This window comes from Taudactylus pleione, unplaced genomic scaffold, assembly GCF_031769625.1.
Source record: "Taudactylus pleione unplaced genomic scaffold, aTauple2 ptg000342l, whole genome shotgun sequence".
Classification (NCBI taxonomy): Eukaryota; Metazoa; Chordata; class Amphibia; order Anura; family Myobatrachidae; genus Taudactylus; species Taudactylus pleione.
Genome location: NW_028284743.1, coordinates 6,689,633 through 6,705,545, shown reverse-complemented (window position 1 = coordinate 6,705,545; position 15,913 = coordinate 6,689,633). Strand labels below are relative to the sequence as shown.

The 15,913-nt window shown below is 41.5% G+C and overlaps 1 protein-coding gene across 4 annotated transcripts in view; it reads left to right on the top strand.

Annotated features, from left to right (window-relative positions):
• PRELID2 (PRELI domain containing 2) overlaps window positions 1–15,913 on the top strand; it is a 104,930-nt gene that overhangs the window by 29,456 nt on the left and 59,561 nt on the right. For all 4 annotated transcript variants that reach the window (XM_088443980.1, XM_088443982.1, XM_088443981.1 and 1 more), the window contains exon 2: window positions 14,350–14,407. In XM_088443980.1, the coding sequence (XP_088300106.1) occupies window positions 14,350–14,407 (58 nt within the window). The remainder of the gene's footprint in view (window positions 1–14,349; window positions 14,408–15,913) is intronic.

The window sequence follows — 15,913 nt, the reverse complement described above, 5'->3', positions numbered from 1 at the left end:
TTGTGGTCTCAGAATGAGAGGTGATTTTTTTCAATCATATTTAATACTCTGTAGTCCAGGGCAGTGTTCACCCCAGAACATTTTCTCAGGTGGGTGGCATTAAGAAGTAGCCGGATGGGGTCAGTGTACTCTGGCTGGACACAAATATATTATTTAAAGACAGATATTGCCCACTTGCTGGCTAGACACAGATATAATTGTGTCCAGCTGCGCGCTCGCAACCGGGTCACTGTTTTGGTCCAGCGCACGCACAGCGGCCACATTGCGCGTGCGCAAGCCTCGGAGCGAGAGAAAAACTCTCTCGCTCCGGAGCTCACTACAAAAGGGCCGGCTGCAGTGATGTCAGTGGGGAGTTTCCTGCTCGATCAGAGCAGAAAGCTCCCTGGGGCTTGCGGTTGCTGAGACCCAACCATAGGGTCTCGTCGCAAGCCCAGATGACCATCGCGACCATCACCCTGGTTGGTCGCTAAGCTGTGGGTGGTAACCCACAGCTTAGCTAGCGACCAGGAGGCCGCACTAAAAAAAAGAAGCGCCAGCCCTCATTCAGAGAGAGCGATCGCTTCTTGCGACCGCCTCTGAATGAGGGCCTTTGTATTGAGTCTTAAGCTCATTGTTGCTACAAGCTATCCACATAATTTCTACAACTGTTCATAAAATTACAGAGACATTTCATCAAGCCTTATTGCGGCTAAGGATATCAATTAGCTGCAGCTCTTATCTTATTTGTATCTATAAACGGACAAAGTCATCTAGAATCCGTACAATACAATTCCTACTATTAGTGATTAGGTAGTTTTTTTTTAAATACACTTATGACCCATTATATGTGATGGGTGCAATATTTTTTGTATCTGATATATGCTAAATGTTATGTTTTTCTTTTTAATAAATGTATTTATGACTTCATTAGGCGCACCCTCAAGTGATTGCAATTGATTTAACGTATTTTGCACTTAAGTTTACATCAATAGTTGGTTAGAGCTATTTTGTGGGTAGCTGCTTTAGGTATATATATGTATGTATGTATATGTGGGCAACTTGCTATTTTTTTGCGCCTAGTTTTTCTTTTTCTTTTATTTTTCATTCCGCATGGAGCACCAGATGAGGCAGCCATGTTGGGTGCGCTGCATTGGTTGCAATGTGCGAATAAGCAATACCTGGAGATAAGACGTGCAAGGATAAAATGAATAGTGAACTAGCAGGATATCTCCTGCATTACCACTTCAATGTGTTGCTTATCCTGCCCTTGAGAGTTCCGGGCCAGGCAGCCATCTAGGGCACGCTACATAGGTTACAATGACCAGGATGAGCAACTCATAGAAGTCTTACATGCAGTGGGCCAGGCAATTACAGAGAGAGGAAAAAGAACAAAGACCGCAATGATAATAGCACATGAGCATGTAACAGACAAAATTAAGAAAACCGGAACAACATGAAATACAGTATGTTAATGAAGAGATAAATGAGTGTCCTGAATATATAAATGTTCTGCTCACTTGGGAGTGGTCCGGGCGGTGTAAAAATTTGGGGAGCCAACTAGAATGTGGAAGAAATGTCTCTGCGTTCTCCCCCCTTGTTCAGAGGGCAGTCCTGGTGTTGTTCCCCTCAGGATTGGAAAATAGAGAGCTCTGGACGTTGCACACATGGAACTCCGTGTGACCCCCCCCGCCCCCCCCCCCCCCCCGGAACACACTATTATTTATCATTGACTATTGCGACAGTTGATACGACAACAATCTTTAATAACCCCAACAATATTTTTGCTTTTTCTTGAATGTTTTATTGTATTTTCTTCATACTCATTAGATTGTTATGAGACCATAAGTTTGCCTCTGGACACCATCCAGTTTGTGATCACATAATCTTTATTTTCAGTAACGTAGGATTGTTTATTACCAGTATACTCTATATTGAATCCTTGTTTATTTATTACTTATTCACTACCAGTAACTCACAAACACTTACCCATAGTTCCAACATAATGGTACAAAGCAAGACATCATAGCTAGCCAACTCTTATCCACAAAGTTGAGTTCACACTTAAAAAAAATAAAGGAGCAGTGCGCAGTAATATTGTTTATTATCTATTTGTGTTAAAGGAGGACAAACCTTTCTATACGTGCAGCACGCTCCGCACAATTCCAGTTGGTCCTTAGTTCGCAGTTCTTCCGAGCTACAATTATTTTAGGGAGATTGAAGTAATGAACTCTGGAAATTTGTAGTCAACCATTTATCTTCTTGTGGCCTGCCAAGTGTGGAAATGGACCCACTTGTCCAGGTAGTGGATGTACCATCTCACCTAATGCATACAATGTAAATAAGTGGTCAGCCTGTAGGCCTAACCCATGTGTACAAGTGATGTCACTATAACCCCAACAGGTCTGTCTCTAGGAGGTGAGGTTTTGGGGTCTGTACCAGGAACAGAGGTTGTTGCGAAGAAGGATATAAAATAAAAATAAGCAGTTCTCTTTTCGTTATCTATTACATCTGCAATTCAATAACATAATTCACTGGATGAGTACATGCACATAAGAAGGTTGAGATTTATGCAGGAATAAGGCTAAGATGAAACCCTTTAACCAACTTGGTAAAAATGAAAAGCAATACAAGGCTCGGAAAAAGGATCTTGTGTGTGTCCTGCTCATGTTTTGTACTGGGGTCTATGGGTAGACCTGTTTAATGAGTATCTCCAGAATAGACCTGATGAGATTTGTTTTGCATTTCAGTTAGCATGCTGACACCATTTACCACACACAACAGCTATCTTTATATCAAAGCTTTAAATTTAGGATTTAGACGAAGATCGTACTGATGTCCTGCAATATACCTAACAACATACATCATTTGGATAACTGCTGTGTAATGAAAGTTTGGTGAGCGTACAATCCACTTTAGGTCTTCTAGTTTTCATAACTGAAAAACAAAATCAATATTTAAAGTGGAAATTATAGACAAGACAGCAGTAATTCTCGTGGTAAATTATATTATCTCTTCCATTTATGCTGTCTCCCACAAAGTGCTTAATTTTCTCAGTGTGGTAGCTGCATCCTGAAACTATAGCCAATCTGCATTTTTCCAATAGCATGATCCTTCAGCCATTATATTCAGACTTTCTGCAGAGGAATTTGCTGCAGCCATAGAGTTAAAAGCTATATTTCTCTCCTGTAACATTCAGAGCTGTGGGGAAAAGTGCCTGCACAGAAAAGAACTTACAGCCAACACAAATTACAGCAGACATACAAAGCCTAAGAAATCATTCTCAAAACATTGACATTAATAGAGGGGCCTTGTAAATTGCTGAACCTTTTATATGTCTTTTAATGGATAAGAGAAGTAAAGTTTTGCCACTTACAGTTCTTTTACAGCGGGGTGTGAAACTGTTAGTTGATTTTGTTGCTTAAAACCCTTAGGCGAACAAGCCGGCATTTGATACATAAGTGATATCATTTTAACTGCAAAAAGCCAGTCAGGGAGATGACAAATCTTCCAAAATGCTGTGCAACTAAAGCAGTCATGAAAAATGAGCAATAAAATCCTCCATAGTTGCCAATTGTCCATAATTTCCAGGGACAGTCCCAGGTTTTAAAGATTTGTGTCTGGAAAGTCCCAATTCTTCCTTACTGACCAACTGCAGAAACAAGCTGTAGTTCCTCTGTTGGCTATAATATTGAAGAGGAAATACAGTACTTGGCTGCAGTCATCAGTGAGGTTTTTGTGTTGTTTTTGTTGTTATTATTACTTTTTTTTTTTATAGGGCACCCCAATGTTCCGCAGCACTGTACTGTGCAGTGATACGAACAGGGTAGACATAGTAATGACGGGTTGGGGACGGGATGTCGGCAGTCAGTATCCCGACGCCGGCATCCCTACAGGGTTAGGATACCGACACCTGTGGGTAAGTATCCTAGCCCACCGAGGGATGACATCAAAGTGCCGACTCCTACTCAGTGACGAGCCAAGTGCTGCACTGTAGCATTACGTGTAGCACTCTGCTCCTGACACAGTGAAGTGGCACAGCACACGGAGTGTTCCCTGTGGGCAGTCCACACCTCCGGGAGCCCCGGAGTGACTAAAACGGGGGTTCGCGCCATGCCCCTGCCCGAGATGTTACACTTTCCCTGCACCGGGTGTCACCGTGGGGAGGGACGCCACTGCCTATCCCTAAACCTAACTCTCCCTCACCACTGCCTAAACATAACTCCCCCTCCCCGTGGCCTAAGCCTATCCTACCTCTCTAGTGCCTAACCCACCCCATAGTGCCTAACCCTCCCCCTAACCCCACTACTTACCGTTGGGATGCTGGCGCTGGGATTCTGACTGGTGTTGGAATCCGGCGCTCGTATCCTGAGCACCGATATCCCAAAAGCTGGGATTTAAACGAAGTCCCCAAATGACAGGGTGGCCAGCATGCCTATGCATAATTACAAGCAAATTAATTATTTTTTAGAGATTAATGCTGAGTTTATAAAGGTGTCATATATATATATATATATATATATATATATCGATGTATTGCAGACTACAAGGAAAAAACTAGAGCTGCATTGCAAAAGCATAAGGGGTTCCTCTCACATCAGAAGCTTTCTGTGGTCATGGCCGTCCATTCTGCCCCACAATCAAGTTTTATTTAACCTTTCAGAATAAACCTAGTAACTGATGAGCGTATTTCTTGCTGTTCTTGATTTAAGGACATTTATTAAGCCTTGTCTACCTGTTCTAACTCACATATATGACCAGATGCACAATAGAACTTCTTCCCTCTGTGTCTTCACTAAAATAGACCTGTCATCGGACCTGTCTGCAGCCTGTACTTTAGTTTTCTTAACTACAGTGTCACTGACGCTTATAACAACTGTTATCAGTCCCCTATCATGCTCTAAATAGCAGCTGCTGCTCTTAGCGTGTACCCAATTTACAAAGGGCACATCTTTTGAATTCTTTAACTAAACTGTGTTGTAAATGTTCCTAGTACATGTATACAGCTTTTGTATATTTCCTCTTTTTATAGGTGCAGTGTGCCTTCTAGTCCGGTACATAGGGCCTGATTCAGAGATGGACGCAGTGCTGTTTCCTTTGGTCTGTGCATTTATTAAGTTTCGCTACCGATGTTGCTCGCAGTGAGGATTTATTTAAGTGATTGACAGACAGGGAGCGTTTGTGGCCGGCAACAGGGAGGTGGTGACTAGAATGCAGGCGTGCTGCTGCCCGAATCTCTGCCAGCGAGTGCGATCCCTTATGCAGTAAAAATGGATCCGGCATCTCCGTCCCCTTGGCCATTCTATGCAACCATAGACTTACTCAGAAGGCTGATTATTGACTGAGCTACGACTGATGCTGCATCTTTATATGTAATTGCTTGGATTTGGGAAGCCGCAGGTGGGCTTGTCAATACAAATCCTGGTGACTGTGATATTTGCATATTTTCGCATAGCCGCTGCGTACAAATTTGCAGCTGCAGCGGCATTAGCGTCCATCACTGAATCAGGCTCGTTGTAAGTAAAAGGTTGCAAACAAATTTCATAAATATGAACTGGTGATAGTTTAAGAATACAAAACATGATATAGGTAGAACCTATTCTTAAATACCTGCTATGAATGTATGAATTTATCTATACCAAAAAATGATCTGTATTTATTAACAACTGCACAGTACTTTAGTAATATATAATGAGATTGTGTTATTGCTAGATAGCTAATAAGATGATCAGTCCACCTGCCCCACTTTCCGCTGTGCTCTGCAACAAGGTGCGAGGGCAGGGCTATACCACAGGGAAGGGAGGAGGGGGTCATATTTTGGCACTGGGGAGGGGTAGGAGTGGGTTATGCTGCCCCGTTGATGAGATTTCTTTTGGCTGGAGGTGGGGGGAGGAATATATTAAAAAATAGAAAAATTCTATATACATGGGGAAGAGCCTAAACTGGGGCCCATTGACACTGGGGGGTATGTTTACTAAAGTGCAGGTTTTTAGAAGTGGAAATGTTGCCCATAGCAACCAATCATATTCTAGCTATTATCTTCTAGAAAGTGCTGGAATATAATGTTAAGTAGAATCGGATTGGTTGCTATGGGCAACATCTCCACTTCTAAAAATCTGCACTTTAGTAAATGTACCCCTGGGAGTGAGTGTTTGGCTCTGCCACGATGGTGGTTGGAAAGTGATATTATAATCGGAGACTATGGACACGGGGTTGGGTATATCTAAATATTTAGATACATTTTAAAAAGTATTTTTAATAATATATCAAATAAAAAAATAAAATGACAATTTGAGTAGTTTTGTTAAATCTTTTGTCAGTTAAGTGGTTAAAGTCCTTATAAATTGGTAAGCTGCATTCTCATTCATTTTGACTGAGACAAAAAAAACCCAGCTGCGTCACTTTGTGTAGATAACTGGTCCACGTGAATCTGCACTACTACCTACTCAGTCAGTTTCATTAAGCTTCTTCCTAACCTAGCTGTAATGGCAGGAGGTAGTCCCTAGGGCTCAGGCCTGGGTAGGGAGAGGATTTGTAAGATTTGCCCAGTAGATCGTACTGCTGCTTTAACACAGGACTATCCGGAAATGTCCCTTCAAATAATATATATATTTTATTCTGCCACCAACCCTTATCTTATCTTTGATATGACTGATATATTTATTGAAAGAGCATTTAATAATGTTTGGCTTGTAGACACATAGAATACAATGATATTTGAGACCAAATATTTATCACACCATATTCAACAGCAATTAGATAAATGTGGCCTGCAAAGCTCCATAATACAGGAGAGAGCTGCAGTGCAGCTACTGTACTAAACAGACAGCACTCTGCACACACACGGTGAGGGCTACGATGTCCCATGCCATTGTCCTCTATGTTACGTGGTGTCTTTAACCGATCCCATGCATTATGAATCTGCAGACAGCAATATGCTTTTCTCTTCATGACCATTAGGTGACACTATAGCCATTGTAAGCCTGAATTGAAATTCGAGAAGCTAATATTATTAAAACACTTAAAGAAATGATGTATTTCATTTCTAGCTTTAACAGTATTTTTGTATATAAATTATTTCAACAATTCAACAATTATTTTCTCCATGTTTGCTGTTCAAATTGAGAGAAGCAGCTTTGTAGGCGTGTTGTAAATTTAACCTCATTTTTCAACCGTACACAACTCTAACAAGTACATATAACATATTTAGCAGTTTGCCGGTATCAACCCGTAGGTTACTGTATAGAACCACAGACAGATATCCAGTTTAGGTGGTCAGTGTGTACTTCTCTCTAACAGGCATTTGGGATAATAGTTTATTGCTATAATGGTTTTGGAAAGTTAGCAGGTACCAAAACCTAAGACCTCTGAGACATGTAAATGGCAGGATTTTTATAGTACATTTCCCACAAAACAAACTTTTAACCAATATATCCTCACACAGGGCCTGATTTATTACAGATCGCAACTGCAATAGCGATTACGCACGCAGTCTCCCTGTGATAGTATGCTAATCCATTGCGAACGCTATGCCGCCGCAGCACTACATAAGGACGCCCACTTTACCTTACATCGTAATGTTTAGCAAGACTGCGAAAACCTCTGTATAATCGAGAACCATCGCAGCCTCACGCACACTTGCACAAGGTCAGACCTTACTCAGAAATTGCTAAGTTCATTACACGCTATCAGGCCTCAGGCTGCGTAGGGCATCGCAGTGCATAATTTATGTCCGCCCATGCAACGGCGTTCAAACGCACCTGCGCGCCTGCGTTTCACTGACCCCCCCGTCACCACCCACAAACGGCACTTCCTATCAATCACTCTGCGATGGGTCTGCGTAGTCACTGCGATCGCAGTCCTGATCGCAGTGGCCGGCTCACGCACACTGTGATGCAGAAAACAACAATCGGCTGTTTGTATGCGTATTAGCAACTGCGATCCTTACAGAATCTTTTTGAGTCACTTAATATTTTTGTTTAGATTGCAAACTTCATGTTTGCTGCTTTTTTTTATTTTTGTAAGTACTATCTTTGTCCATTATTTGCAGATAGTCAATATTTTGGTACTTGGTACATCACTGTGTAAAGCAAATCCTACTGTACATATAAACTGAACATGGACGTATGCAGTTGATGCAGGAATTAAATAAAGGCTAGAGAGGGTCCTGCTTATGATCACTTACAATATGGTAATGCTAATATGAACTAGAAGGAGGGAGCTGGTAGTGGTGGTATAGGGTATAGTGAAAAGAGAGTTATTGGGATACTGCTCGAAAGATTGAAGTGTTGGAGGGGCGGTGTCTAGTCAGGTGTGGAATGGAGTCCCGTAAAGACTGGAGCAGAACAGCAGAAATCTTGTGAGAAGTGATAATTGGAAAGGAGATGAGGGTCTAAGAGAGCATAAGGGAGAGTATCTGTTGGTGATAGCTTTGTAGATTGTTTGAATTGGATTCTGGAGGATATTGGGCCTGATTCAGACCCGGTCGCAAGCGCTGAGCGCTCGCAACTGGGTCGATGATGGCCCAGTGCGCATGCGCACGACAGAGCTGGCTTCGTCGTGCGCATGCGCGAGACCCGGAAAGAGAAGGGCAATCCGTCGCTCCGGGTCTCGTACCAAAGGGGGCGTGTTGTCGATGTTGAGTGACAGCACGCCTTCTTTAGTGGGCGGGCTGGGGGAGTGGCTGCCCAAACGGAGGCGTTCCCATGTGAACGCCTCCGTCTGGGGCCGGCCCCACTGACATCACTCGTGATGTCAGTGGGAGAGATTTCGGCTATGTTTGAGCCGAAATCTCTCTGGGGATTGCGGCAACGAGACCCTACCACAAGGGTCTCATCGCAAGCCCAATGGTTGGGATGGTCTTGACCATCGCGACCATCTTCCTGGCCGCTTGCTATAGCTGTGGGTGGTCACCCACAGCTATGCGAGCGGCCTGGAGCCGTTCAAAAATAAAAATAGCCCGGCCCTGATTCAGAGCGAGCGCTCTGAATCAGGGCCATTGGGTGCAAGTGATTGAACAGACGCAGTAGAGTGTTACAGCAGTAGTGGAATGGGAAGAAAAATAAGGTCAGTCTTGCTGAGGCATTTAAGTCAGACTGGATCAGGGAAAGTCATAAGAAAAGAATAGAATGGGATTTTTGCTAAACTGAGTATTATGGCATTGTTTAGAAGCTACATGACCTCAAGAAAGTGAATAACTGAAGCTATGGGTGAAGTCAAGGAAACACCAAGGTGGCTGTCATGGGGAGACTAGGGATAGTGGGCTGTTGCCAGTGGTGAGGGTAACTAAATGGAGCAGTGACACTTGGAACACAGAAGATGATGATCTCTGTCTATTAAGTGTAAAGGTGTATAAACACGTAACGATTTTTTGAACGATTTGTCGTTCAAGAAGTCGTTATCGTTCAAAAAATAGTTCAGTTTCTGAGTTATAACGATGAACGATAATCGTTCAAGCGTGCTCCCGTTTGTAGTTTGTAGTTCATCATCCATTTCAGAGTGTCCAACATAATGATTTTCATCAAGGGAAGGAACATTTTTCGTTCATCGTTGTAAAAATCGTTCATTACACTTCAAAAAATCGTTCACTTTTTCAAGGGAAAATCTGACAGATAATCTGACAGAAAATCGTTGGTTACAAAATCATTACATGTGTATGCACCTTTTAAGCTTCAAGAACTTGGAACATCCAAGTGGAGATGATGTAGAAAGAATTGGACATATGAGATAAAAGAAAGAGTAGAGTATTGTCTATGCTATTATTCAGTAACATGGTGGATCATGGACTAGGAAAGCGAAAATTGCTGCGAGGATTCTCAGATTTTTTTTTTTTACTTTTCATTTCATACCGCAACGTACATAGGGCCTGATTCAGCACGGATCGCAACTGCAACAGCATACGCTATTGGCCAATTCTTGCATACTGCGCATGCATCGTGACGGCAGCATTACGTTCACATTGCGATCATGCAGACCACAGTAAGCCATCGCAGAGTGGTTGACAGGTAGTTAACGTTTGGGGGCTGGTTACGGGGGGGGGGTTGTCGGAGAAATGCAGGCATGCCCGTCCGTTTGAACGCCGTTGCATGGGCGTGCAAAAATTGGCCACGTTGATTGCATACGCACCCTGAGTACTTACTGCGTGCAATGCGGTTAGCAATTTCTGAGTAAGGTCAAACCTGGTATAATTGTGCGTGAGGGGCTGATGTTACTCTGTTCCAGATGTATACGCAGGACTGCGAGGTAATACAGATGTGATGTAGTGGGTGTCTCTACGCTGGCTGTGCGGCGGCATTGCGATAGCATTCTTTAGCATATTTTCGCAGAAGACCTACGCGCGTAATCGCAGCCGCGACTGCAATAGCAACTCGTACTGAATCAGGACCAAAAAGCAAAACCAAATACACAGGTGTAAGATTTCGTAATGTAACAACTTCCGAATGTAAACCATTAACCCAAGACTCAGGCCAGGAGTCAAATAGAGTCAAAAAAGAAGTTAAAGATTTTGGCCCTCATTCAGAGCCGTACGCTCTGAGCAGAGCGCACGCTCTGAATGAGGGCCGCCCTCCATAATTATGGAGCGTCCTCCAGGACGCTCGTATAGCTGTGGGTCACCACCCACAGCCTATACGAGCGTGCAGTTTGATGGCCGTGATGGTCTTGACCATCGCGACCATCGCCACTGCGAGCCGGAGCCTGCGGTTGAGTTTTTCAACCGCAAGGCCCGGAGTGATTTTGGCTCTATCAGAGCCAAAATCACTCCCACTGACATCACTAGTGATGTCAGTGGGTCGGCTTCTGACGGTAGGCGTTCCCTTGGGAACGCCCCCGTCAGGGAGGCACGCCCCCGGCACGCCCACCAAAGGGGGCGTGCTGTCAATCAACATCGACAGCACGTCCCCTTTGATCAGACACAACGAGCGAAGGAAAGTCCTTCGCTCGTCGCGTCTGGCGCATGCGCACGACAGAGCTCCCTCCGTCGTGCGCATGCGCAGTGCACAACATCGACCCACTTGCGAGCGGACAGCTGAATCAGGCCCTTTCTCTTTTCGGGCCACAAAAACTTTATAAAACATGTAGTTGATGATAAATAAACACATGCAGTATAAAGGAAAGGGGGGGTTTGAAATGGGTTGTGGGAGAGAATGGAGAGGAAGAACAAGGGTGGGAAGGGGGTTTACTGAAGATTTTAAATATTGTTCCATATTTTAAGCTCTGGAATAGAGCGCATAATAGTTCAGAATATTAACTTGCTCTAATCTTCTGTTGTCCATCGATTTTAGTGAAGACTATTCTATGGAGACTGCGTTTGCACTCCCCACCCCCAATTAAACTTGCTGTTAAGTGTTTGAATTAACAACAAGGTGGAAGTGGGAACCCTGATAAGAAGGGTCTGGAGCATGTAAAGCTATCGTGGGAGAACATTAATTTTAACAGAATGTATCCTCTTGATCCAGGAGATGAATAGAGGCTTCCAGTTAATCAAAGGGGTGTATTTTGATAGAAATTACTAGGACTAGTCCTTTCTCTTAATCCAAAGAAAAAATATATAAAAAAGAGAGCGCTGAGACAGCTATTAAGTTTTAATATGAATTTAATAATAAATCCCTTCTGATTTCAATTAAAAATTATACTATATACCAGATCCAGATTGATACACAGTATTTCTGCTCCACTGCCTTAATCAATTGTGGGCAGTGTACTGTTGTTCACAGTCAAAAAATATTCACAGAAATCCTTGTGTAGCAATCAGATAATATAGAGGAGAAATACTGTGTATCAATCTGGATATGAAGTACAATATTGCTACATTTTGTATCCGTATAATCACAGAAGTTGTTGAATCTTCTGCCGAATGAAACATTCACGGATATTATTATAGATTCATGTGCACTAAGTGTTATATGTTGTCTAGGTCTGATTAAGTTTTTATCTTCATGTTTTAAATTCTTTTTCATGTTGTATATATCTAATTGCTTTAGGTCTATGTTTTTGGATATAATATTGCCGGTTCATATATGTAATAATTTTTTATTGAAATCAGAAGGGATTTATTATTAAATTCATATTAAAACTTAATAGCTGTCTCAGCGCTCTCTTTTTTTCTTTATATAGTTTTTCTTTGAGCCAGATCAGGAGATTGTAAGTAGATCTCCTTTTTAGAGAGCTGTAGTTTCAGCATACATTGATTTATTAAGAAGATTAGCGCCAGATGTATTTTCTTTTTGTTTTGTCTTTCTCTTAATCCTATTGCACCTTTGACCCTCTTTTTGTACAAAGTTTTGTATCTTCCAAAGAGTCTATGCAAATTGCCTCAATAAGTTACCCATGCAGGAGATGTTGCATTGTCACAACTTAGACTTCTGCCGTCACTGTGGTGAAGAAGGTCATCTGGTCTTATGCTGGGTACACACTAAACGATGTGTACCGAGCACGATCTCGTTTGCGATGGGTCCCGCATCGGCAAGTGCATACACACTTCCCGATGCCGGCTTGGCACTGGCGGGCGATGTCGCTGATGATGCGTGGGAGAGCGCATTGTCAGTGACATAGCCGGTACATACTGGCCGATGTGAACAATATGTTGCCTGATCCGCCGGTCTAGTGTGTACCCGGCTTAAGGCTGTCCTATAAAATTGGGCAACAAAAATGTCTAGATAGGCCAGGAGAAAACTATCTAGACAGTCATGTATCATAATATAAAATACTGGTATTTTGACCCATCATTCGTCTGATTGCTTTGTTAATGTCACTGGATGGTTTTGTATATCCTACATTCAGATCTCCCTCTTTCATTATTATATAAAGAACAATGGAACTCCATTGGGAATTTGAATATGTTAATGTCTATCTAATAATCTTACAAAATTATTGTTTGTTTCTGCCAAAATGTTTTGGTCCTACAAAATTACATGACAAACATTGGCTGGCCAAGAAGGTTTTTGTAAAAACTGGTTACTTCCTAGATTTGGAGGTATACATATAATTGGTATTTTGAGACTGAAAGCACACATCCACTTGCAGACCAAAAATCTACTGCACAATTACGACATTGTAATCGACAGCCTGTGCTGTACCTACACTGAACGTTCAGTCGTTCAGTGTAGGCACATCAATCATCCCCTACCATACTCAACCTGACGTTATCGTCAGGTTGTACAGCATGTTCGGCCGATGATTGATGTAGGAAACGACCAGCGGGAGCGCACATCGCTAGTCTTTTCCGACATAAATGTGCACAATTACTGAGCGATTTCACGATTACGATGTCGTAATCATGCAATCGCTCAGTCTTATCGGCATGTGGATGTGTGCCTTTACATTGAGGATTGGACTTGTAAATCCATTCATTTTATATTTAGGGGTAAATTTACTAAAGTGAGAGTTTTTAGAAGTGAGTTTTAGAAGAGATGTTGCCCATAGCAACCAATCAGATTCTAGCTATTCTAGAAAGTGCTAGTTAAATGTTAAGTAGAATCTGATTGGTTGCTATGGGCAACATCTCTTGTAAAACTCACTTCTAAAAACTCTCAGTTTAGTAAATTTACCCCTCAGTTAGGTTATCTGACATCTTTACAGTTATTTCCATGGTTGTAGATCGCTTCAGAAAAATGTCTCACTTCATTCCTTTGTCCAGTTTACCTTCTGTAAAACAATTGGCCTTGATTTTTATAGATCTAGATTTCAGGTACTATGGAATTTCCACCAACATAGTGGCTGATGTACCGTTGGAGCTTTTTGTGTAAGTAAATTGTGCATTTTTTGTTCTTGTACAGCACATGCATGCAAAGAAATTTTTGTGCTACCACTCCTACATAGATTGCGTTGTATTATGTACTTAAGATTCTTTGTATAGGAGAGGTAGATGGCTTGCAAGTGTTGGCCAAGTACAGTAAGAGCCCATGCAGACTAGATTAGACTAGTGACCTGTATTGTGCTATAGGAGCTTATAATTTACAATATCCATTTTAAAGGAATTTTTATTCTGTAATGTTTTCCATGACACTGATATTTTTAGTAACTTAATTTTGGGGTGTGCACCACCATAAGATTTCAGCATCATATCTGGACAACTTATGTTTGTGGAATGCTGTTAATAAATATATCTGTTTTTGGAAGAAAATTTATATATTGTTAAATGTCAACAAATATGTATATATGTGTGTGTGGTATTTTTTTGCTTTTATTATGTATGTATATTTCATTCTTAAACACCAGTGTTGAAAGTCATCTTAAATAATTTATACACTTACATATACTCTGGATTCTTTTTAAATGGCTGTTATATGCTGTTAGTACTTACTGTAGTTCTCTGTTTATCTCTCTCTGGATGGGCAGAGATTATTCTATAACAGGCTTCTCTCTTTCTCCTAGTATCCAACTCCTTTAGAGACACAAGTTACAGCCATCAAAACTGTGGAAGAGAAAACTGGTAAGTTTTTATATCAATTACATTGTGTTTAACAAGACCCAGACGGCAAACCATTAAGGGCTGAGTGTAGCATTAGACAGGTCTCCTTCCACCTGCAACTGGTCATACTGTACTTGTTTGATCTGTACAGTAGTTATTTATAATAGGTCAGTCATGTTTATGAACCCTACAGTGTATAACTCCACATTTGTTTTCTAAAATCTATCTAGAATTTAAAAGAGAGAAAACAGAATGGTTTCTTGCACGGCCCTTGATCCACATGTGTCTTTAAGGAGAACACAACTCCAAATAAATACAATTAAACATATAGAAATATTTATCTGTTGGAGAACAACAATTGTGACACTGGCAACACATTGTTTTTAAAACTTAATTTATTTTCAATTTTTTTCCTACTTACATCACAATCTACTGTACACTTTTATATTTAGCTTACAATTGGCACAGTATCTGCATATTTATATTAATTAATTAAAAAAAGGTACATTTTAAATTTTATCCAACCAGAAAGTATTCACAATGCTTCACTTTTTCCACATTTTGTTAAGTTACAGCCTTAAGCTGCATACACACGTAAAGATTTTCTGTCCAACCATCCAACTAGTTGATTGGTTGGAATGAAAATCTGGTAACGTATGGGAGTAACTGATGATCAGCAATTTGCTCCTAAATGCCAGAAAACAGATGAAAATGGTCGTTAGACAAGTTTGTTAAATGTTTGATTTAAACTATTTGTTTATACAACAGTTTTTGTCCATTTTCCGGCGTTTGGGAGTAAATTGCTGATTGTCATTTGCTTTTATACCTTACTAGATTTTCATTCCAACCGATCAACTAGTTGGATGGTTGGACAGAAAATGTTTATGCAGCTTTATTCCAAAATAGAATAAATTCATATTTGTCCTCAAAATTCTACACACAATACCCCATAATGACGACATGTAAAAAGTGAAATCACATGTACATAAGTATTCGCAGCCTTTGCTCAATACTTTATTGATGCACCTTTGGCAGCAATTACAGCCTCAAGTCTTTTTGAATATGATGCCACAAGCTTGGCACACCTATCTTTGGGCAGTTTCGTCCATTCCTCTTTGCAGCACCTCTCAAGCTCCATCAGGTTGAATGGGAAGCGTCGGTGCACAGCCATTTTCAGATCTCCAGAGATGTTCAATTGGATTCAAGTCTGGGCTCTGGCTGGGCCACTCAAGGACATTCACGGAGTTTTCCTGAAGCCACTTCTTTGATATCTTGGCTGTGTGCTTAGGGTCGTTGTCCTGCTGAAAGATGAACCGTCGCTCCATTCTGAGGTCAAGAGTGCTCTTGAGCAGGTTTTTATCCAGGATGTCTCTGTACATTGCTGCGTTCATCTTTCCCTCTATCCTGACTAGTCTCCCAGTTCCTGCCGCTGAAAAACATTACGTTTTGGCAAACTGCAGGAGGGCTGCCATGTGCTTTTTACTAATGAGTGGCTTTTGTCTGGACACTCTACCATAGAGGCCTGAT